This window comes from Rhinoderma darwinii, chromosome 5 (genome assembly GCF_050947455.1).
Source record: "Rhinoderma darwinii isolate aRhiDar2 chromosome 5, aRhiDar2.hap1, whole genome shotgun sequence".
Taxonomy (NCBI): domain Eukaryota; kingdom Metazoa; phylum Chordata; class Amphibia; order Anura; family Rhinodermatidae; genus Rhinoderma; species Rhinoderma darwinii.
In genome coordinates, this window is record NC_134691.1 from 76,147,121 (window position 1) to 76,173,290 (window position 26,170).

Sequence of the window (26,170 nt, forward strand, 5' to 3'; positions counted from 1 at the left end):
AGCGTTTCGTTCAGAAGAGGCTTTTTTACGCCGCCATTTTAAAAAACGGCGCGTAAAAAAAACGCTGCGTATAAAAAAGGAGCATGTCACCTCTTAAGCCCTTTTAGGAGCTGTTTTTCATAGGGACAATGGAAAAACAGCTAAAAAAACACCTCAAAAAAACGTTTTCGGCTACAAAAACAGGTGAAAATCAGCGGCTGTTTTCCCTTGAAAACAACTCCGTCATTTTCAGCCGTTTTCGACTTTGCGTGTGAACATACCCTGAAGGGTAAATTGTAATGCGATTGTTTTTAAATAAGATTGTGATAATGACAACAGACTGAGAATCATTGTTCGCCAGGTGTAATAAATATTCGATTACATTTCCAGCGCTCAGAACTGGTCGTTTGTTGCCTAGTTGTACCAATGGTCTCTCTCGACGATCAACCTATCTTATATATAATCGGGAAGGACGTGGTGTCCGAAGCCCAGTTGATTGGACATCAGTTAAGGACACGTGGGTCCCGAGGCACAGTTAATAGGACACGTGACATCATGTGAGGGGCGTTCCAGCCATTTAGCAAGAGGTGCGGACGGTGGGATAGAGCCTGGAAGTTGAAACAACAACACCTGGTGAGCCGCAGAGGGGCCCGGGGCCGTAATGAATTGTATGGTACTGTCTGTGTTTGCGGTGGAGAGAGGACAGCACAATACAATACATTACAAACTGTGGGTCGCTACTACGTTGGGGCTCATGTGAAGACCTCCGGGGGGTCGCGGGTCACTCACCGAGGTTCCTGTTCCAACTGTATCTACGTCGTCAGGACGCAGATACAGTTGAATTCAATGCTGGAGCAAGGAGCTGACGGCCCCTTGCTCCAGCATTCACTGCGCGTGAGCGACTCGGCGCAGGCAGGCGCGATGTAGTGACGTCATTGCGCCTGCCTGTACCGAGTCACTTATAGCACAGTGCAGAGGAGGAGAAGGATCCTCCACCTGTCGGGGGAACTGGGATACGTAAGTAATTATGTTATTATTTTCTATAAGACACACATGGGGGGCATTACACTGGGTATGGGAGGGGGGCTGTCTGATATGATGCCAGCTATAGGGTTGCATTATACTGTGGGGGCAGCTATGGGGGGCATCATACTGTGGTGGCAGCTATAGGGGGCATTATACTGTGGTGGCAGCTATAGGGGGCATTATACTGTGGGGGCAGCTATGGGGGACATCATACTGTGGGGGCAGCTATAGGGGGCATTATACTGTGGTGGCAGCTATAGGGGGCATTATACTGTGGTGGCAGCTATAGGAGGCATTATACTGTGGTGGCAGCTATAGGGGACATTATACTGTGTGGGGGCAGCTATGGGGAGCATTTTACTGTGGGTTTTCTATACTAGTTTCTATATGTTTTGGTACAGAACTTCTGTACATTTATACAGTTGCTGACTATAGGTTGGCTTCTTATAATGGCAATGAATTGCGATTGCTGGGGATTGTAGTTCTAGTGACGCCTAAATAAAAGCTACACATTAATGAGGGCCACACTAGACAGCACCTGTAGATGACACAGCCTAACCAAGCAAATAGAAAAACATAACAGGAAGTCCTCGACTCCTCCCTCCTGCTGTCATCCAGCTCCTCCATAACCTATGGGAAACAGCACATTGCTTACACAGCTACGGGCAGCGACTTCATCGCCACTTCCGGGTGTGCATCGCAATGCACCCTGGTTGTTGTATTTACTCGGTTGTGCAGTACACAGCATAAAGCATATCGTAAAACTACAACAACCGTCATTCTTAGGATGTAGAATAGGCGTGGTTTTAGAGCAAAGGGGCCGTTACCTCTGTCAACGGATCCGAAACAGAAGGGGCGGAGCAGCAGCTGGCGCCGAGCGGGGGTTGTGCTTCCGCATTGGAGACCGTTGCTGTTGCTGGTGGAAGGGCCGCCGGACGATGAGCAAGCGGTGACCGTAGCCAGTGTGTAGCCATGTCTCAGCAGCCGCCTCAGTCCCCGGCACAGGCGCAGCAGAGGAGGAGAGATCGCCGCATCTTTTCAGGGACCTGTCCGGACCCTAAGTGCAGGGCCCGGCTCTTCTTCCCGGCTCAGGGATCAGCAAGTATCGAGTGCACCGACTGTGGCCAGAGACATGAGCAGAGGCAGCTGCTGGAGGTGGAGGAAGTCACCGAGCCGGACGTGGTGCTCCATAACCTGCTGAGGAACGCCCTGCTCGGGGTGGCTGGGACCCCCAGGAGAAACACGGACATGGTGAAAGTCATGGGGCTCTCTAACTACCACTGCAAACTGCTGTCCCCCATCCTGGCCCGGTATGGTATGGACAAGCAGACTGGCAAGGCCAAGCTGCTCAGGGACATGAACCAGGGGGATGTATTTGACTGCTCACTGCTGGGGGACCGGGCTTTCCTCATTGAGGCTGAGCACATAGACACTGTGGGCTATGGGAAGGATCGCTCAGGTAGCCTGCTCTACCTGCATGACACATTGGAGGACATCAAGAAGGCCAACAGCAACCAAGAGTGCTTCATACCTGTGCACGTTGATGGGGATGGGCACTGCCTGGTGCATGCTGTGTCTCGGGCACTGGTGGGTAGGGAGTTGTTTTGGCATGCTTTACGGGAGAATCTTAAGAAACACCTGAAAGAGAACCTGGACAGATACAAAGCCCTCTTCCATGACTTCATTGATGTGGCAGAGTGGGAAGACATCATTAATGAGTGTGATCCATGGTTTGTACCACCAGAAGGCGTTCCTCTAGGTTTGCGAAATATTCACATATTTGGACTGGCAAATGTTCTTCATCGTCCTATTATATTGCTCGATTCCTTAAGTGGCATGCGGAGTTCAGGAGATTATTCCGCTACTTTCCTTCCTGGATTGATACCGGTGGAGAATTGCAAAGGCAAAGATGGCCAGCTCAATAAGCCAATATGCATTGCCTGGAGCAGTTCAGGACGTAATCATTACATCCCTTTAGTTGGTATCAAAGGCGGTCCCTTGCCAAAATTACCCTTGAAATTACTACCCAAAGCATGGGGGGTGCCACAAGATTTGATCCGAAAATACACAAAGTTGGAGGAGGATGGTGGTTGTATTATTGGAGGAGACCGAAGTCTGCAAGACAAATATCTGCTACGACTGGTTGCTGCTATGGAAGAAGTGTTCATGGACAAGCATGGGATCCACCCCAGTTTGGTAGCTGACGTGCACCAATATTTTTACAGACGAACTGGAGTCATTGGCATTCAGCCTGAAGAAGTGACTTCTGCTGCTAAGAAGGCAGTGTTGGAAAACCGCCTTCACAAATGCCTCATATGTGGGGCACTATCAGAACTTCTTGTTCCTCCAGAGTGGCTGGCCCCGGGTGGCAAGCTTTATAACTTGGCAAAATCCACACACGGTCAGTTGAAGCCAGATAAGAATTACAGTTTCCCCCTAAATAACACTGTTTGTTCTTATGACGCAGTAAATGATATTTTAGTACCTGACTTTACGTTGAGCAATTTAACCAGTTGCAATTGGTGTCGAGGGAACTCCGTTCGCAGAGTGAGGAGTGACTCATCCATCGTGTATCTGGATGGAGACAGAACTAACACTAAGTCTTATGGTGGCAAATGTGGTTGTAGCTATAAACATTACTGGGATGGTAAGGAATATGACAACTTACCCGAAGCGTTCCCGATAACACTAGAGTGGGCTGGAAGAGTAGTGAGGGAAACGGTCTATTGGTTCCAGTATGAAAGTGACACCAGTCTGAATAGTAACGTCTACGATGTGGCAATGAAACTAGTCACTAAGCACTTCCCAGGGGAATTTGGCAGTGAAATTCTTGTACAGAAAGTTGTGAACACCATATTACACCAGACGGCCAAAAAAAATCCTGATAACTATACCCCTGTATCAATAGACGGAGCTCACATACAGCGAGTGGATGATCTCAAACAAGAACCGGACTCAGACGCTCATTTACCAACAAAAATCATTCTTACAGGCCAAAAGGCCAAAACTTTGCACAAAGAGGAGTTAAACATGAGCAAAACCGAAAGGAAAATTCAACAAAGCATTACAGAACAAGCCTCTGTAATGCAGAAACGCAAATCTGACAAGATCAAACAGGAACAGAAAGGGCAAGTGAGATCTTCGTCTCCTGGTGCGGTCAGAGATGGCCCCTCATCAGGACCTTCAACACCTACAAAAACGCCTTATTCCCCAACATCCTCCAAAGAAAAGAAAATCCGCATAACCACCAATGATGGCCGCCAGGCAATGCTTACCCTAAAATTGTCGACAACGTTCTCTGAGCTTCAGGAAGGAATAACAAAAGAGTTAGATATTCCTCCTTACTTACAGTGCATTCGATATGGGTTTCCTCCGAAAGAGCTTCTACCACCAAAGGATGGCATGGAAAATGAACCTGTACCTTTACAACATGGCGACCGAGTAACGGTAGAAATTTTAAAGGCCAAAGAAAATCCTGTCCAGCAGACCTCTACCCACTCGGCCCATTCTGTCACAGAGGAGGATTCTGCCGTGTCTTTGAAACCGGTTTCCAAGGAGCTTCAAGACCAGATTGATAAGGAGATGTACTCCTTGTGTTTGCTGGCAACCCTTATGGGTAAGAAAATGAGTGTTTTGTTGCATGTATTGATTTTACATCAAATTTGAGTATACACTTTTTTTTTTTTTCCCATTACAATACATGGGTGATTTAATACTACTTGGGCATATGTATTTGAATACTTTTAGACATGGAATGCAATGCCTACCCACTGAACCCTGGCAACACTTGAAATACATCTTACTTCCCTGGCTTTAGATCTGAGGTCATCTGCCGATATCATCAACGGTTCCTGAATAAGTGCATGAATTTGCTTCTTGGCTCTCGCTTTATATTTGGATGATGCATTATCTCTAATTGTATTGGTATAGAACAAGGAGCTGCTTCCGTGTTCGCAGCTGACATAAGTATCTGGTCCATTTGATGTTTCTGGCAGTACGTTACTGTGGTTCTGTATTCCTTTATGTACAGAAAGTCTATGCAGAACATATCCAATGGAGGCAGCGTTGTTTGTTTAAGGCCGAAATCACATGAGTGTGTCTGGTCCATGATATACGAACCGCATGTCGGCCGCATTTCCCAGACCGAACACAGTGCAGGGAGCCGGGCTCCTAGCATCATAGTGATCTATTATGCTAGGTGCCCCTGCCTTCCCGCGGAACTACTGTCCCGTGCTGAAAACATGATTACAGTACGGGACCGGTTTCCCGCAGCGAGACAGTGACACCTAGTGTCATAAGATAACTATGATGCTAGTATCTTTCCTCCCTGCACTGTGTTCGGTTTGGGAAATACTGCCAACATGCGGACCGTATATCACGAACCGCACACGGTCGTGTGAATTAGGCCTCAAGGGGTATTCTGGTTTCAGCAAACTATTATTAATTTTTTTTTTTTTGTTATACAATTTTCATATATAATCTCTGTATTGATTCCTCACTATCTCTTCTTGCTGTCATTCAATAGGAACCTGCAAAATGCTGTGTGTGAAATGCGACTAAGTTCACACTAGTCTTATAAGCTGTGGAAAAGTGTGCAGAGTATCCAACACAGAACCCATAAGGAATTCCGGACAAAGGTCCACACCAAATTTGAGGCCAAAAATTCCATACTCTCCTCCCGTGGCATTGCCAGAGCGCAGCATTCCTGCTCCTCACCTCTGGTCTCCGTGCTGCCGGCCGCCTCTGACGCTGTGTCCCGAGTGACCGCTGCGGCCTGTGATTGGACTCAGCATTATCACAGGAGGCTGACAGCACGGATAGCAGCCGAGGGGACATAGAGCTGCAGCTATGGCGATGCCATGGGAAGGAATTCGTTTTTTGTTTTTTTTTTCCCCCCTACTTGTAGTTTTTGCTACGTATAGGCAGGTTTTCAGCTGCAAAAATGGCAACATTTGCAATTTGTTGCGGATTTCTGCTTCCCCATTGAACTAAGTGGGGATATTTTGCAACAAAAAATGCTATGATTCCACATAAATTGACTTTGCAGATTCTTAATCCACACATGTCAATTCAAGGCTATGTTTACACAGAGTATTTTGCAGGAGGAATATCTGCCTCAAAATTCCGTTTGGAAGTTTGAGGCAGATTTTCCTCTCCCTTCACGCCGATTTTCGCTGAGTTTTTCGCCCGCGGCCATTGAGCGCCACGGGCATAACACCGCGAAATACGCTTTCTCTGCCTCCCATTGAAGTCAATGGGAGGTCAGAGGCGGAAACGCCCGAAGATGGGGCATGTCGCTGCTTTTTCCTGCGAGGCAGTTTTACTACTCGCGGGAAAAAGACGCCGACGCCTCCCATTGAAATCGATGGGAGGCATTTTCGGGCCGTTTTTGCCGAGTTTTGCGACGCGGTTTCCGCGTCAAAAAACTCGGCAAAATACTCCGAGTGAACCCAGCCTTATGCTGCAGATTAAGGCTATGTTCACACGGGGTCTTTTGCCGAGTTTTTTGACGCGGAAACCGCGTCGCAAAACTCGGCAGAAACGGCCCGAGAACGCCTCCCATTGATTTCAATGGGAGGCGTCGGCGTCTTTTTCCCGCGAGCAGTAAAACTGCCTCGCGGGAAAAAGAAGCGACATGCCCTATCTTCGGGCGCTTCCGCCTCCGACCTCCCATTGACTTCAATGGGAGGCAGGAGAAAGCGTGTTTTATGCCCGCGGCACTCAATGGCCGCGGGCGAAAAACGGCACGATAATTGCTGTTCACACGGAGTATTTTGGGGGAGGAATATCTGCCTCAAAATTCCGTTTGGAACTTTGAGGCAGATATTCCTCCCCCAAAATACTCCGTGTGAACATAGCCTAAAGCTGGGTTCACAGAGTTTTTTGCAGGAGGAAAATCTGCCTCAAAAAAGATTTTGCTCTGCCTTCACGCCGATTTTCGCAGCGTTTTTCTGGAGTGTGTGGACGAGATTTATTAAAATCTCATCAAATTTGCTGCTTTCGTAATACTCTGCTAGTTTTTCGTCTGTAAATCCGGGTGTAAAATAGGCAGCAAATCCGCTAGGTGTGAACATTGTCTGGTTTGCACAAACCCTTTTTCAAGGTAGGTCCTCTGGTGATAAGCTTATTGCGAGGGTCTCTTTGTTGCCAGGGTACTTCTCCCTGAATGTTTTATTGCTCCTGTTCGGGCTTATTCACATCTGTCTCAGACTCTATTGCAGATTTCACCACATCCTGCACTATTTTGTCCAGCAAAACGACGGACACCATGATGGACACCTGACGTAACCCATTAAAGCCAAAGGGTTCCATTGGGCACCGTAGTTTGTCATGGGACAGATCCGGCACTTCTCGTTTGTTCTGCTACTATGACTAAGCAGAGCAACGGAAAACTATAACGTAGATGTGAACGCAGCCTAATATGATTTCCATTGATTCTAATAGAGTACTGCAGTCTTTCTGGGTCACAGTGGGTCTTTACAGTTGCTCTCTAATCTTGTAAGAGGGATCGTCTAGGATGAGAAAGTGTCTGCTGTTTTTTCCAGCACCTTTCTTGTACATGGGCTGTGTCTGGCGTTGCAGCTCATTCACTCAAATACTGCAATAGAATACACCGCTCGTGGACATGGTGCAGTTTATGGAAGAAATGCACTTTTTCTAATCATGGACAACCCCTTTAAGGCTAGGGTGATGGGGCTATTTTGATCAGAAGTGACAGTCCAACACCTGAAATTACATGGGACTCGTGTACAACACTAAGGGGTTCCCCTGGACTTAAAGATGACCTATCCTCAGGATAGGCCATTAATGTTTGATCGTCAGGTTTTGACCTCTGCCATCCTACACAGTGAAGTATAGGCTAACAATGTTTAAGTCTTGGAGAAGCCCTTGAAAAACATGTAGAGAGACGTTATATGTACTCATATTATAAGTAAATGCACAGTTAAATGGGTATGAAATAAATGTTCTTTGTATAATAAATATTAAGTGCAGTTATCAGATGAGCACATCATATGATCAGGACTGGTTGTTGTTTTCTGGAAGCACACAATGAAGCTTCCTATTGAATGGCTCCAAACCGAGATCTTGAGGAGTTGATACCGAAAGTAGAATAGAAAATTTAGTAACTTTTAATTCTATAAAGAAAACCATTTATTTGCTGCAACCGGGGGACGCCTTCAAGTAGGATTTGCAATAACCACAATAATTATTATTCTGAACATTAATCCTATTTAATATTCTACACACATTTTGCCATATAACTCTGTTGCTTACTAAATATTTTTGGACACGGGTTTATTCACACGGTGTGGTCAATTTGCAGTTTTTTTTCTGCTATAGTCCCAAAACTGCTGCGTCTTGCATAAGTGCAGAAAAAAAGCGATTTGACTGCATCGTGTGAATAAACTGTTAGAGTAGTTTTACCAAAGGTGAACCCAATAGTCCGTAGATCATATGAGGATTAAGGGTATGTTCACACGCTTAAGCAAAAACGTCTGAAAATACAGATCTGTTTTCAAGGGAAAACCGCTCCTGATTTTCAGACGTTTTTTTAAGCAAACTAGCGTTATTCGTGGCGTTTTTTACGGCCGTTTTTGGAGCTGTTTTTCTAGTCAATGAAAACCGGCTCAAGAAATGACATGCACTTCTTTTTTACGCAGCCGTTTTTAAAAAAGGCCACGTAAAAAAAAAACGCCCCGTCGGAACAGAACGCTGATTTTCCATTGAAATCAATGGGCAGATGTTAGGAGCCGTTCTATGAACATTCCCTAAGGGATTGTTCACAGGGCGCGGTGTTTGAATACACTCTAAGGCCTTATTCACACGAACGTGTTATACGTCAGTGCTACGCAAGTGATTTTCACGTGCGTTGCACGGACCTATGTAATTGAACGGGGCCGTTCAGACTGTCAGTGATTTTCACGCAGCGTATGTGCGCTGTGTAAAACTCACGACATGTCCTATACTTGCCCGTGTTTCGCGCAGCACGTACCCATTGAAGTCCATGCGAACTGCCTGTTTCGCGCACCAGCTGTCAAAAGGATGAATGTAAACAGAAAAGCACCACGTGCTTTTCTGTTTACAAACATCCAAACGGAGTGTCTTTGAGATGAGCGAACCCGGACAACCGAACCGAACTTCACCGTGTTCGGCCGAACTCGTTTTGGCCGAACCCGGCAAAAAAAATTCCGGTACGACGTCAGGAGATAGTCACTGTCCAGGGTGCTGAAAGAGTTAAACTGTTTCAGCACCCTGGACAGTGACTTCCGATCCCAATATACATGAACGTGTAAAAAAAAAAAAAAAGGAAGTTCTGACTTACCGATAACTCCCGGCTTCTTCCTCCAGTCTGACCTCCCGGGATGACAATTCAGTCCAAGTGACAGATCCAGCCAATCACATGCCAAGCACAGGCTGCAGCGGTCACATGGACTGCGGCGTCATCCAGGGAGGTGGGGCCCGATGTCAAGAGAGGCGCGTCACCAAGGACGCGTCACCAAGGCAACGGCCGGGAGGGAAGTTCTCGGTAAGTACGAACTTATTAGGTTTCTCGATAATGTGATCGGCATTCACTGTCGAGGGTGCTGAAAGAGTTACTGCCGATCAGTTAACTCTTTCAGCACCCTGGACAGTGACTGATGCCGACTAGACTCATCTCTATGATGGCGACTGCGCGAAAATCACGCAGCCGCGCATCATACACGGATGACACACGGAGCTGTCAAGTGGTTTTTGCGTGCGCAAAATGCAGCGTTTTTTGCGCGCGCAAAAACGCAACGTTCGACTGAATCTGCCCTTATTAATGTGTGGCACGAGGTGTGATGTATTTAATCTTCATGTGCCTCACATTAATAGTAATTAACCTCATCATGTACCTCACACATTAACCCATTATGACTGAGAAACATGATGGGGCTAATTACTATTAATGTGAGGCACATTCAAAATTCATCACACCTCGCGCCTCACATCAGAAACGGTTATTTTTTTTTATTACTGTTGGCAATGTATCGTTTTGGTATCGAAATCGCAATACTAAACGAAGTATCGGTATCTAAGTCCAAATTCTGGTATCGTGACATCCCTACTTGGGGCATGCACTGTGTTCTCCTTTCATTCCACCCTGCAAACTAAGGCCTAGTTCACACAAAATATTTTGCAGGCAGAAAAAATCTACTTCAAAATTCCTTTAGAAATTTTGAGCTAGATTTTGACCTGCCTGCACTTTTTTGCTGCGGCTTTCGCATTTTTCGCCCATGGCCAAAAAAACGCAGCGAAAAACATTATTTCTGCCTCCTATTGATTTCAGTGGGAGGTCAGAGGCCGAAAGAAAGGACATGCTGCTTTCTTTCCTGCAAGCGTCTAAAAGCCGTCCGGGGAAAAAAAAATCTCAGATTTCGTCAGTTTTTTTTTTTCCGCGCATTGAGGTTTTCGTGTCAAAATCGGCGACAAAACGCTCAGAGTGAACTGGGCCTAAAGATTAACTAATTACTAATCACCTGTAAACAATTCATCCTTTTAGGCTATGTTCACATGGGTTGGATGCGCTGCGGAGAAATCCACAGCTTACCAGACACACAACCTGCAGGGAAAGTCTGCACCAAATTGTGTTGAATTTGGTGCAGATTTTCAGCCGGAATGGGTTTATGCGTTGCCATAGTGACGCATCCCTGCTCCTCACGTCTGTTCTCCGTGCCCCCGGCCTCCTGTGATGTCGCTGCGTCCCATGTGACTGCTACAGCTAAATAGGCCAACAGCGCGGAAAACAGCCGAGTGGACAAGGTGCTGTTGGCTATGGCATGTCCAACGGGGTGAGTATGGAGATGTATATATTTACACTAGTCCTTCTCAATCAATTAGAATATCATCAAAAAGATAATTTATTTCAGTAATTCAATTCAAAAAGTGTAACTCCTATATTATATAGATTCATTACACACAGATTGATCTATTTCCAATATTTTTTTCTTTTGATGTTTAAACTGTTAAAGAAAACCCAAAAACCTGGGCTTCCATAACAACTCAGCAGTGCCACAGGCTGATCGCCTCCATGCCACGCCGCATTCATGACGTAATTCATGCAAAAGGAGCCACGACCAATTATTGAGGGCATATACTGGACATACTTTTCAGTAGGACAACATTTCTGTATTAAAAATTTTGAAATTGGGCTTATTAATATTCTAAAAGAGACTAGGTTTTGGGTTTTCATTAATTGTTTGCCATAATCATTAACATTAAAAGAAACAAATGCTGGAAATAGATCACTCTGTGTGGAATGAATCTATTTAATGAGTTTCACTTTTTGAATTGAATTACTGAAATAAATACATTTTTTGATATTCTAATTCATTGAGAAGTGTGTGTGTGTGTGTATATATGTGTGTATATATGTATATATATATATATATATATATATATATATATATAATCTCATAATTACTGACCATTAATTTCTATGGGCTACAGACACCTGGGTGTCAGTTCCGTAAAATATAGAACTTCCTATTGTCCGTAACTACGGCACGGACTCCCCATAGAAGTCTATAGGTGCTTCCTTAATTACTGACTGCTACAGATGTGCAGCTGTCCGTAATTACGGTAGGGTTGCTAGTCGACGCCAGATTTGCAGATGTTGCATATTTGTGGTTTTCTTCTTTTTGTGGGTCTGTAAATACGTATGCACTATGGACCGTATTTACGGACACAGTTTCGTATATGCGGATGATTTACGGATAACTATAAATGACTATGGATCCGTATTTCCAGACAGTATTTACGGATGGATGAAATCTACGGTCGTGTGCGTGGGGCCTAATCCACTTTGCCGCTACTGTAATATGCTGCAGATTTTCCATCCACGAATCTGGATGAAAAATACACTACGAGTGAATGTAGCCTTGGGGTATGTTCACATGTAGCTTATTTCCTTCCCGGTTTCCATCTGGATTTGCTGGTCGAAAATCTGCTGCATATTGCAGTAGCAGCAAAGTGGATGAGATTTTAACATATCTCATCCACACGCTGCAGAAAAAACATGCACAGAATCCGTGAATAAATTGAGCTGTGGTGCGGATTATCAATTTGAAGCACGTTTGTTGCAGAATTTCTTTATGGAGTTCAAAGGGGAAGCCAAATTCCACAACAAATCACATTTTGTGCAATTTTCTGCGATTATGCTGCGTATTCCCAGCAAATTCCGCCAGTTAAAAAAACCAAAGCCTATACTTCCTTCTCGCAGCGCTGTCATAGCAACGCATCTCTGTTCTTTGGGCTGCTTTGTGTCCAGGATGCTCCCTGTTGGCTATGGCAATTCTAGAACAGGTGAGTATAGTTTTTTTTTATTTGTATTTTCCCAGCCGTCAATCCAAACGAATATACTGACCACAGTAAAACACCATTTGTTGCGTATATTCAGTCGCATTTCGCTGCGTGTTCTGGGTCGTTTTTGGCCGGTGTGAACATAGCCTTATGCACTTGACTCTGTGCACGGACGTGTATAAGGCTAGTGTCGGGGACAAACAGTGGTAGTGCTGGTGATAGCTAATCACGGTCTTGCTTTTTATATATATATATATATATATATATATATATATATATATATATATATATAAAGGAATGGCAGAACCTTTCTCAAGCTCGCTGAGCTACGCTGTTTTCATAACTAGCATAGAACTGAACGGTAGTTACAGAAACAGCGTAGCTCGTATGCTCCGCTGCTTCTGTAACTGCCATTCCTGTGGATATGTCATAAATGTCTTTGGGAAAACCCCTTTAGCTTTCTGGACTGATGATTTCTGGATGTATTTATACATACTGTCTTTTGCGACTATCGTGATGAAAAAGCCACCACAAAATCGGCACATGTAAATTAAGCCGAACAAGGGTGTGGGTTTGGGGGTGTGAGTGGGATTTGCAGCTTAGGTTTGGAAGCCGCAGACAGACAACAACTCCCTTTAACGCCAGATATTGGTGTTAAAATTAATTTACTTTACTGTCCACCCGGTGTAAATAATGGCAGGGCTGGGGGTTTACAGGCCTGGTGGTAACCCTATGTGGCGGTAGACTAGATCAATGCTTCCCAAACTGAGGCACCCACTAGTTGTTGGTGAGGCTCAGCAGGGGAGGCGATTTTGATAAAGGTGATCATGTGCTTCACAGGCCGGAGGCTTCAATAATCTTTAATTTAGCAATGTAATTGACTCTCTAAATTGAGATACATTTTTAATTTTAGCATAGGACTTCAATCAATGGTGAGGCCCAGACACCACCCTGTTGCTGAGGCCCAAGTAGAAAAAGGTTACAAAAAAATCCCCCAAAAATACGGTTTCCAAATATTAACATGTCAAGGAAAGTCTTGTAGCATAATGTACGTTTTAGATTTGTTATAAGTAGTTGTTAAGGATCTGCCAGGCACAACTTCTGTGTCGACGCCCATAGGTAATCAGTCTGCACCTGCTCCTATGTCTGTGAGACTGACTCCATCTTCCACCACTCAGGATGGCAGGCTTAGGAGTGGGAGAGCCTATCACAGCCTGGCCAGACTCAGCTAGCTCCCGCCCTCTGTCTATTTATACCTGCCTTTCCTGTTCCTCCTTTGCTTGTGATTCTTCTCTGCTGGTTTCCTGGCCCTGCTGCAGCTTCTTGAACTACTGACCCTCTGCTTGTTATTGACCTTGGCTTTTCTGACCACTCTTCTGCTCTGCGTTTTGTACCTCGCTCATCTCCTGGTTTGACTCGGCTCGTTCACCTCGCTTGTTGCTCACGTTGTTCCCGTGGGCAACTCCCCCATTTCCCCGGCTTCTTTGTACCCTTGTCTGTTTGTCTGTCATGCACCTATTGAGTGTAGGGACCGTCGCCCAGTTGTACCCCGTCGCCTAGGGCGGGTCGTTGCAAGTAGGCAGAGACTGAGTGGCGGGTAGATTAGGGCTCACCTGTCTGTCTCCCTACCCCAACATTACAGTAGTATATATTGGTGTTCATCTGGTAAAAATCATTCACTGAGGTATAGGACATGCAGTAAATGTCAGCCATTGCATGGTGTATGACAGGTGTTGACATTCACAGATACCTGCCAGAGCATTGTCACATTTTACTTAGCCAGCATGCAACATTTCACAATTTGTAGAACTTTTTTTTTAATATACATCCGGTCTGACCTGTTTTTCTCGTGTAGAAAATAAGGAATGTTCTTTAGAATTGAGGGGCACATATTCATTCTTTGTTTACATCAGTCAAGTGTGTGGTTGACACTTGGCTTCCCTTCAGAGAAATGGATACGGGCTATAGACAGTAATCTCCTGACCGGGGCTGACCACAGCTCCTTCGTTCTAGCATTATCCATATGATCTGATTGGGCATGTGGATAAGGCTTTTGTTTTTTAAATAACTTAAAGGGTAACTAAACTGTCAAAACTTCTGACATGTCAGAAGTTTTTATTGGTGGGGGTCCGAGCACTGAGACCTCCACCGATCGCTAAAACGAAGTGGCAGAAGCACTCTGTTGAGCGTTGAGCCGCTTTTGTTTCTGATTGGCTTTTCTCGGAAAGCTGAGCAATTGGTGTACGGGCTCAATAAAGTCTACAAGCCCGTACACACACTGCTTGGCTTTCCAAGAAAATTCTGTCAAACTAAGCGGCTCACTCAAGCACTTCCTCCGCTTCCTTTTAGCGGTCAGAAGTTTTTAGAAAGTTTAGTTACCCTTTAACCCCCTCAGGACTGAGCCTCTGTTGGCCTTTCAAATCTGACGCGTCACTTTATGTAGTAATAACTTGAATGCTTTTACCTATCCAAGTGATTCTTGGATTTTCTCGTGACATATTGTACTTTGTTAGTAAAAAAAATGTGGTCGATAAATTCAATATTGGTGTGAAAAACCCCAAAATGTTAAGAAAATTAGCAAAAATTTGAATTTTTCTAAATTTAAATGTATCTGCTCATAAGACAGAGTAATACCACACAAAATAGTTACTATTTCATATACCCCATATGTGTACTTTGTTTGCATCGTTCTTTGAACGTCCTTTTTATTTTTCTAGGATGTTACAAGGCTTAGAACTTTAGCAGCAATTTCTCATATTTTCAAGAAAATGTCAAAAGGCTATTTTTTTCAAGGACCAGTTCAGTTCTGAAGTGGCTTTGAGGGCCTTCTATATCAGAAAGTCCCCATCAATCACCCCATTTGAAGACTGCACCCCTCAAAGTATTCAAAACAGCATTCAGAAAGTGTTTTAACCATTTAGGCGTTTCCAAGCAATTTAAAGAGACTCTGTCACCAGATTATAAGTGCCCTATCTTCTACATAATGTGATCGGCGCTGTAATGTAGGGGACAGCAGTGTTTTTTTAATATAGAAAAGTGATCAATTTTGACTGAGTTATTTTAGATTTATGCTAATTTTATGCTAGTTTTTTTGGCGTTTGACCAAGTGGGTGTTATACAGCGTGATCTCGCTTTATATGACAGCATACAGCGTGATCTCGCGAGATCACGCTTGCTGCCATTAACTCCCACACAAACGTTACCGAAGTGTCGGGATTGTGAATAGACATCGCCTCCTGGCTGGAGGTGATGTCTATTCACTGTCAGGTCACTTGAGTAACGTTAATGTGTGAGTGACTACACATCATGATCTAGTAAGATGACTATGTGCTGAGTACATGAATGGAGAGAAGTGTATGACGCTGATTGGTCAGCGTCATACACTTCTCTTTACAACACCCACTTGGTCAAAAGCTAAAAAACGCCCAGTTGGGCATTAAAGTCATTAGCATAAATCTACAATAGGTCATAACTCCGTCAAAATTGATAGTATTTCGAGATAAAAAACACTGCTGTCACCTACATTACAGCGCCGATCACATTATGTAGAAGATAGGACACTTATAATGTGGTGACAGAGCCTCTTTAAAGCAAAGTAGAGGTGAAGGTTTTACACGAGAAATGCAACTCAATATATATTGCCCAGATTGTGCAGTTTTTAGAAATATCCCAGATGTGGCCCTAGTGTCCTAATGAACTAAAACACAGGCCTCAGAAGCAAAGGAGCACCTAGTGGATTTTGGTGCCTGCTTTTTTTTTTTTATTTTTTTTAAGAATATATTTTAGGCACCATGTCCGGTTTCAAGAGGTCTTGTTGTGCCAAAGCAGGTTTTTTTTTTTCTTTGTTTTTTTTTTGTGTTACAAATTTTACTGTTTTTTTTTTTTTTGTTTGTTTTATCACTTTTTATTCCATTTTTTGGCAAGCAAGGTGACCAAAAAGCATCAATTCTGGCAATTTTTTTTTTTTTACGCCGTTCACTGTGGGCTATAAACGTCAATTTTACTTTATTCTGCGGGTCGATACGATTACGGCGATACCAAATGTGTATAGTTTTTATGTTTTGTAGCGTTTACGCAATAGAATCATTTTTTTTTTGTGTCCCCATATTCTGAGTGTCTTAAGTTTTTTTTTTGTTTTTTTTTTACATTTTTCAGTCAAAAAAGCTGTGTGGTGGCTTGTTTTTTTTGCGGGACGGGTTGTAGTTTTTATTGGTACTGTTTTGATCACTTTTTATTGTATATTTTGGGAGGGGTGGTGACCAAAAAATAGTGATTCTGTCATTGTTCTTCACTTTCCGTGCGGGAAAAATATCATTACAGTTTAATAGTTTGGGTTGTTACCAACTCGTTAATACCAAATATGTGTACTTTTTAAAATAAAAGACTTCTTATAGGGAGAAAAAGCATTTTTTGTTTATGTAACTTAAACTTTTCTAAAACATTTTTACTAACTTGTTTATACTTTTTTATTTTTTTATGTTTTTATACTTGTCCCTCTAGGGGTCTACGAGACTTGCAGCTCTGATCGCTGCTATAATACATTACACTGTCACTGACAGGAAGCCTATGAGGACCAGCCTCATAGGCTTCTGTACATGGCAGCCCGGAGGCCATTGTCTGTTTACCTCCACATGTATGGCATCCCCATACCCGGGGGAACCAGCTTAGCAGTTTACGAGGTATTTGTCTTCAGTGGCACAAACTGGGCACAACATATTGTGCACCAAAATGGCATATCAGCGGAAAATTGCAATTTTCACGTTGCGCCATCCACTATGCATTAATTATTCATGGGAGAACAACTGTGGGGGCAAAATGCTCACAACACCCCTTAAAATGCCTCAAGAGGTATAGTTTCCAAAATAGGGGTCACTACTTGGGGGTTTGTTTTACTATTTGACCTCAGAGCCCTGCAATTGTGGTCCAATGCTGTGAAAATCACAAAAATAGGCCTCTAATGAGCATGTTGCTCTTCACTTCTGAGCTCTGTCATATGTCCAGGCAGATGTCAAATGCCTTGAGGGGTGTAGTTTCCAAAATGGGGTCACTTCTTGGGGGCTTCCACTTTACTCTGGTACCTTGGCATTTTGCGAATGCAACATGGCGCCCAAAAAATAATCCAGCAAAATCTGCATGCCAAATAGCGCTCCTGGATTTCTCAGCAAAATTTTGTGTTTTTTCACAATAAAATACTGAGTGTATTGACAATTTTACCACTAACTTAAAGTATAATGTGTCACAATAAAACAATCTCAGAATCGCTTGGATAGGTATAAGCATTCCAGAGTTATTACCACATAAAGTGATACATGTCAGATTTGAAAAATGTGGCTCCGTCCTGAACGTACCAACTAGTCCTTGTCCTTAAGGGGTTAAAAGAACTTTATTTCTCATGTCTACTAAAGTGTACCTCCGACCTATAAAATGACTTTTCATAAATCAGTAGTACAAGCAAATCACCGAAAAAAATACCGGTAGTAAAACACACTATTAGTAAAGAAAAAAACAAACACAAACGCCATAAAAAAACACGTACTATTTTACAAAATTAAACTTTTTTTTTTCTTTTTCTAAGAAGCGTTTTTTGGCCAAATAACACTAGTGTGTGTGTGTGTGTGTGGCCTAAGGCCCAGTTCAGTTTTTTGGCGCTCTTTTTGACATGGAAACTGTGCCAAAATCCGTTTTAAATCGCCTCCCATTGAGAGACGTCTCTCGGTGTGCATAGTGAGCTACATGGGTAGGTCATCTGTTCATGTACCTTTTTTGACTTTGTTTTATTCATGTCCATGTTGTGTCACTACTCTGAGTAATGTGCACATGATTGCTGCACTGACAGTTACATGCTTATCAACCGAAGTACTTTGACATGTACATTTATTATCTAGTATTTGTATGTTGGATTGTATTGCTTTACCCATGGTTGCTACTCAGTGTTTATATTTTGCTCTTTGCACAGAGGGACGTCCTGCTCATGCTTAGCATGACTCGTTTTTATGCTTTTTATTGTCTCTACCTTGTTGAATAAAGATTGTTTATACATCAATAAGGAGCAGTGTAGCTCTAAATCCAGCTCTAAGGTGAGACCGGAAAACACTTACTAGAGCCAGCTGCGTCTGTGTGTGGCTCTGTAGCTGTTCCCTTCTCCACCTCTCCTCTCCATAGACTTCTATAGGCAGCTGTAACCTGATCTCTCAGAACTTAGAATCTGACTCCTTGCTCTATGGGTTCTATGACGGAATTCTGAGTGAGTGCACATTTAGGAGGCAGGGGGGGGGGGGTGTGGAGAAGAAGAAAAGGAGTATAAGTGGAGAAAGAGGCATTTTTTTTGTTGTAATATATTACAAAGTTTCTTATTTCTGCTTGTACTATTGATTTATGTTAAGTCATTTTATAATCGGTGCTAAACTTTCGCTCCCTATGATGAGTGCAGTGTTAATGCATATTATGGTGCTAGATTGAAAAAGCATAATCTGCCCTTTAATGTTTCTGTATTATTGCTGTAAATCCTTTTACCGTCTCCCGGCAATTAGAGTATTGAATATATCAAAAGTATCAACGGCCGTGACCTTTGCAAATCTGTCCCCGTTCCCCCCCCCCCCCCCCATGTCTACATTGTCATTCTATAATTCCCTTTTTACATTTCACTAATGGAGGTGATACTGTAGAGAGCAGGTTCAAGCAAAGGAAGTTTGTTGGATCACAAACCTTCTGGGTAATTGTACATTTAATCATATGGTGAATAGCAGAATTCTGTATTTTTGTTGTGCGCGTCATATTGTATAATGCTCATAATCCAGCGTTTATTTTTCTTAATGATAAGCCGATTAGGACAAGCTTTTCAATTATATTTTTGTTTTTTTGAGAAGGGGAAAAAATAATATGGTGGCACTGATGTTCATTTATGTGCTTTTGTCTTACAGGAGAAGATGTTTGGTCCTATGCTAAAAGTTTGCCCCATCTGTTCCAGCAGGGAGGCGTCTTTTACAATATTATGAAGAAAAACATGGGTAAAAGTTCGACCTTGTAAAAAGTGATTTTTTTTTTTCTCCCTTTACTGTTTTTATTACAGTGTACGAAAAGATACATGATAAAACAATGGAAATTGTATCACATAAATAGACAATTAATGCAATTTTAAAATGATCATCTGATATTGGGCAACACGGTGGCTGGGGGTAGCACTGTTGCCTTGCAGCAGGACATCTACATGAAGTTTGTGGGTTTCCTAACACAATCCAAAAACATAGGTTAATTGGCGTCCTATGAAATTGGCCCCAGTGCGTGTCTGAGACAGGGAAATTAGGTTGTGACCGGGATTATGTACAAGGCGCAGGAGGCTGGCGCTAATATGTCGACATTATAGAGGCTGTATTTGCCACACACCAAAAAAGATACAATATGCAAACAAGAGAAAGCGGCGTAAGACCATGCAACTGAGCACTCAGTAGGTAAATAAATCCACTTTATTCAATATGTAATGGAAAAAACACACCCCAATATATAAACACAATTAAAAAGTAGTCGTGCTACAAGAAATAAACTGTGGTCAATAAGCTGTTCAATCGCTCAAACAGTCCCTCTCAAGATATGCCACGAAGCATTAATGGTGATGATATCTAATCAATAATAGTACACCATGCTGAAGAATATAACAAAACACTTTTTCAAAAGCCTTAAGTGTGATCCTATAATCGGGGCAAACATTCCTCACATAAAGTGCTTGTGCAGTGCAAAAAAATATACTATTTAAAGAAATCCGAGGTCAGCAGCAAAGCTGACCAAATGCAAAATGTAGATAATAAAGAAAAATCGGTAATCCCACCAATGGTAAAAATGGAAAGTGGCTGGATGGACACATGTATCGGCACATGCTGTGGCTTCCTCGGGTCACTTGCTATTTTTTTTTCTGCATTTGGTCAGCCTTGTTACTAACCTAAATAGTGTCTTTCTTTGCACTATACTAACACTGTCAGAAAATGTTTGTCTTGAATATATGATCACACTTACAGCTTTTAAAAAAGTGTTCCTTGTTATATTCTTCAGCTTGATGTACTGTTTTATATATTTTTTGGGATTAAAGGGGTATTCCCAATTTAGACATTTATGGCATATCCACAGGTTATGCTATAAATGTCTGATAAATGCGTGTTCCAACTCTAGGACTCGCACATATATCAAGAACGGGGGTCACCTGAGACTCGTCTTGCCTGGTACGGCGGTCGCAAGCTGCCTTTACCAGGCAGGGACTAGTGGAGGGGGGGGGGGGGGGCTGTGCGGCTTTCTCCATTTTGTGTTATGGAAACTCCCTTTGAACAGTCCTCGCCTGGAATCGGCAGCTTACGGCCACTGCACCAGGCGAAGCGAGGGTCAGGTGACCACCACCTCTCAATATAGGTGCGGGCCCCAGAGCTGAGATCCACATCTATCAGACATTTCCTGTGGATATGCCATAAATGCCTAAGTAGGGAATACCCCTTTAAAGAAATCACCACCATTGGTTAGTGGCATCATATCTTGTGAGGGATGTTTTTTGGGGTTGAACAAATTATTGTGGTCTGTACCTGCATGAGTTTCTTGTAACAATCAGGTACTTTTTTAAAACTGTTTTTATGTGGCTTTTTTTTATTTATTACATATTTAAGTGTGTTTTATTTACCTACTGAGTGCGCATTTGCATAGTCTGACACCACATTCTCCCTTGTTTGCAGATTGTGACAACCTCTGTACAGCGCTGTGGAATATGTTGGTGCTATATAAGCAACGGGAAATAAATGAGGCACCTCTAGCAAAATGAGTACAGAGAATTTATAATTAGAAGCACCTTCCCAACTTTTAGTGTGATTTCAGTTTTAACTAGCCATTAAACAGCTATCATGGGGGGGGGGGGGGGGGGAATAAAAACATCTGCAGGGTGTTCAATAAAGAACTAGGTGGGAACCTCTCACTGTATCCCAAGTGTAGTTAAAGGGGTTTTTCGATCTTTCAAAATTGTGTGCAGATAGTTTAACTACAGTAGGATTAGTGAATTGCTCATGTACTGTCTGTATCTGAAATGCAGTCACATGACTGCTCCTGGTGTTTTATCTCCTGCTTGTGTAACAGCTGTTAGACTGAACACGTGGTTATTTCCCCTCTCCCACATCCGTGTATGATGTCACACATCACATGCCTCATATCTCCACTGCTCCCTATCTCTACCTTCTCCTTGCCTGTACCTGGAAGGATTGTGTTTCACATGCTGGACAGCAGATAGTGCAGAGTCTAGCAGCAGAGCTGTGTCTTAGTAGCAGACAGTGAGTAATTCTAGCGCTACCTTTACACCATGTAATAGATGGGCATGCAGGCAGCTGTAAACATAGGCACTGTTTGTGAGAGGGGAGAGGAATCATGAACTTTAGTCCTTTACAAAGCGTTTCCACCCACAGAAACTCCTGGCAACAGTGCTATACAGGGCTGGGCAACATAATGAAAAATAGATATTTCTGTGCTATGGTGGTATCATCTGGTGAGCATTCAGACACACACAGGCACTTTTCTATGTTAGTTGTCAGCTTGAAAAACCACTTTAATGTGATGATGGGAAGTTGATGCGTAAGTTCATTTTCAAACTGATTTTCTGCATTCAGGTGAATGGGGGTTAGTGTATACTCTGCGTTCTTGGCATGTAATTAAGGGTGAACTGGTGGCAGCAGCCCAATAAGTTGGCAACAACGGGATTGGGATAAAATGCAGACCAAGAGATCGCTAAGGGGTATCCCCAGTTCACCTTTTTAGCGGATTGTAATCATGACATGTTCCTATTTAGGCCATCGTAAAAGATTCGATCAACGAGTGAGCAATTTCTCAATGATCAAGTTAACACCTAGCCAATGATTGAACTTTTACTCGATCTTACAATATTTTACACGAAAATCACCCTGTGTAAAAGGCCGTGAAGACTGTTAACATTGTATCTGAGCCTTCCGTCTGATTTATACGTCGGGAGTATTTCCTGATGTATTCTTCTGACGGAAGGCTCTGACATATGCCACTGTATAAGCCTATGTCGCCTATAGGATCTCATGTTAAAAAAAAAAAAAACCTTCTACCTAGCGGTATACGTTTTTTTGTGGGATGCCTCTACATAGAAAAGTGTAGCCGACTACGCTTTTCTATACAGTAAAAAAGCTACAGCGGCATATACTAGTCCTTCGGATAAATAGAACCCTATGGATACTGAAATATTGCCATTTTTACACTCGTCTTTGAATCTTGCAATAGGCTGACGCTTACTGTTTTGTAGAGGTCACTTTTTTAGCAACACTCTGCCATAAAAAGAAAATAGGTTGTCTTCTGACTGAGGTTTCCTATGTCCATGTGTCTGCTATAAAGCAAATCTCCGGACTGGTTCACAGCTCGGAGCAACAGATTAGTCAAGATGTCAAAAAAAAGTTTATTCTTGATATATAATATGCAGAAATGGAGGACTTGATTATTTTAAACTAGATTTTGTTTGTTTTTAGGAGTGATTGATGGAAAACACTGCACATTTCCGTACCTACCTAACAAAACATTTGTTTACAATGCGGCTGAAGACCGGCTAGAACTGTGCGTGGACGCTGCAGGCCATTTTCCTATTGGTCCTGAGGTTGAAGAGTTGGTGAAAGAGGCGCTGAGTCAAGTGCGTTCTGAGGCATCTTCTAGAAGCAGAGAGTCTAGTCCTTCACATGGACTGATGAAACTGGGCAGTGGTGGAGTGGTGAAAAAGAAGTCTGAGCAGCATCACAATGTAACAGTCTTTCAAGGCAAAGGGCACTCTCTAGGCACAGCCTCCACAAGTCCACAACACAACCAGAGAACCAGAGCTACAACTAAGCCCAGCTCAACAGCCAATCTAAATAGTACTTCGACATATTCTAATTCCTCATTTATGTCTACATCGAATGATAGTGAGCTTATAAGAGTAGCTCCTGGGGTAGTCACTATGAGAGATGGTCGGCAACTTGACCCCAATTTAGTTGAGGCCCAAAGGAAAAAATTGCAAGAAATGGTTTCTTCCATTCAGGCTTCTATGGATAAGCACTTACGGGATCAAAACGCAGAACCATTATCCGGATCTGATACTTCGCCAAAGAAGGGAGAATATCTTTCCTCAAAGCCTCCAAGCAGCCCTTCAAGAGTGAATGTAGACACGACTGTGGGACCTGTAGCACCTGCTGGTAATGTTGGGAGCTCTATAGCAACATCATTATCTGTTAGACCTAAAGTTCGGTCTGGAGTTTCTACAGATGATTCAGAAGAGATGGACAGCCAAGATACAGAAATAGCCAACATAACTGAGCCTATGGATCATTCGTGATTGGTAAAACCAGGAAAACTACATAAATATATATAAATATGTAATAAGATGGCTGGGCCACAGTTTGAAATAGTCCTTTAAAGAATTCTTGTACATTCAATTATATTAAACTCCTTTTCGCTGCATGAAAATGTGTGTAATTTGGGGGAATAAAAGCTTTTCCAGGTTATTTTAGCTTTTAGATGATTGAAATAATCTTTAACTGACGGTCTGTGCATTTTTTTTTTTAACAATATTGCTGCCTTTAATGCTGATGGGAATGTCCACTGCTGATACGCACAGTCTGAATGTGACGGGAGATACTATAAAAGAGGCCATCACATCACTAGGAGCCATCACTAAGGTATGAGGAATGAAGTTGTCATGCCTTGTGGTGGAGCTTCTGGTTTATACTGAAACAAAAATGTTGCCTCCATATTCGAGTCTACAACCCTGAGCGTCTAGGCATGTGCTTTAATGCCTTTGTAACACCAGATTCTAAGAACGTCATTTTGTCTTAAGTGTTAGAACTTTATTCTATTTACCATAATCTGGCTGTGTGAAATCTATCATTTTATGTATTTAGTCAAATTAAAGCCGATGAATCACACCTTTTTGAAAGCTTGAATCCTAATCCAGTGCCTCCGTTCGCTCAAGAGGGTCTTTAGAGATTATCAAAAGCTTCTGCTGACCAAAGTGTATACGTCAAGAGAGGTACTCGGGCAGTGGGATAAGCGTTTTTGTGCAGTGTCCAGGGAGTTTATATTGTGTTTTGTGGAAAGGTTTCTGGCCCCTCTTCAATTTGTGGTTATTGTAGATGCTAAAAATATGAATTGTTGGCACATTGGTCAGATATTGGTGTGCGGTGTCCACACAATCACCGCTGGTGAGTGGCTGGTAATTGACCCCACTGGACACTTTTCCTTTATTTGGGATTCAGCTCCTAGGTTATGGAGCGGATGGGTCAATGCAAAAATATGCTGCCAATTCCGTTCAATGGCTGTGGAAACTAACGGCTTGGCTTGATTACATTTGGCAATGTTTGGAAAAATTCTGAAGGAATTCTTGTCCAAATACACAAGTCACAAAGTACACGTTGCTTCCTTAAGATTAAACTATGATCCTGCACTCATGCCAATGGCGCACATCAACCGATGACTGCCAAAGACATTCAACTTGATTTTTCATTAAATACAATCAAAACTAGCGAATAATGATAGTCACTGCAACGCAAGGTCGAAATTATCCACATAAAGATCAGTCATGTAAGCAATAATCGTTCTTTTGTTTTCAGCTTTTGTAATGTTCTCCCGTGTGTTTTTGTTTTTGGGATTTTTTAAATTCCACTGCATGGCTGATCTGTGGGTTAGGACTTAACCCGTGTAATGCACTTTTGGGGGATTAGGTGTTTGTTCTCTTGGAACTGACCCGTAAAAACAGTGGGGTATTGCATGGACCTGCAATTCTACCTAGTCTTTTGCATCTATGTTAACTTTCTTTTACAAATATGGAACAAGTGATTGGAAATGGTTTTCAGAGCTTTAGGGATCCTTGTCGGTGTGCCCCATATATTAGTTTGTTACTGATGCTGGCAAAATGTCAGTTTAAGTGGTAGTTAAAGGCCAATTTTAGATGGTTAAGAGGCTTCATTTTTGTGACTGGATCACGGCTGCAGCACCTCCTGTGGTTAAACTGAACTATACTAGATCAACATGGAACCCTTTGATGACCTAAGTTCGGTTCAGTAGGAACATATTGGGTCTGGGTGTTGGGACCTGTAAAAGCAGCTTAATCTACTTTTTAGTAGCGTTTCATTGAATGCTGCAAGTTGGATTTCCATCTGGGACTTTTGTATGGAAGCATTAATTGGTTGTTTTTTTTGTTATAGTTCAGATGGACTGCTTTCTTTGGAACTGTTAAAGATTACCCATCCCCATGACTGGTTCCTTTAAGTTACAACTTATGTAAGGTCCCTTGTCAACTTACTGGGCAGTTCTAACTGGTTAAACTTTATCGATAGGCTGAGAAATAACATGCCTTATATGCCAATAAAGCCATATGTAACCTGTCAGTTCTCTTGTTGTCCAGTTGGTGGTTCCATGTAGGATAATTTGTCCATGTGAGGCTTCAAAAAGATCAGATTCTGTCCCCAAGGTGGAGATGCTTTTTTAGTGATGGCGATAAGATTCTTATTCAACTTCTAGGGCATTTTTAAAGATGTTCTAAATGGAACCTGGGTTCGAGACCTGTTCTTTTTATTACTGATGTTTCACTTGGTAGTATGTAGGACAAAACTGGGAAGACTGCATGAAATGTGGTGGATTATATTGATTTCATTATCTTTCAAGCCTGTTCGAACCGCTTTATTTGAGTTAAAGTATTGTAAGGCCTCGTTCACATCTGCGTTGGCTCCATTCGGGTCCCCTGTCGCAGATCCAGCTGAGATTACTAGAAACCATAGCGCAGCGTGCTGTGCTTTTGTTTTTGGTAAAACTATGGACACCCCTACGGAAAGCCGACAGTACT

General features: G+C 42.7%; 1 protein-coding gene across 1 annotated transcript; it reads left to right on the forward strand.

Moving 5' to 3' along the window:
* Window positions 1–1,755: 1,755 nt before the first annotated feature.
* Window positions 1,756–23,796, forward strand: VCPIP1 (valosin containing protein interacting protein 1). Its single transcript, XM_075826169.1, has 3 exons — window positions 1,756–4,621; window positions 19,248–19,334; window positions 22,830–23,796. Exons 1-3 carry the CDS (start codon window positions 1,978–1,980, stop codon window positions 23,663–23,665), a joined length of 3,567 nt encoding a protein of 1,188 aa, XP_075682284.1. The 5' UTR covers window positions 1,756–1,977; the 3' UTR covers window positions 23,666–23,796.
* Window positions 23,797–26,170: the final 2,374 nt, after the last annotated feature.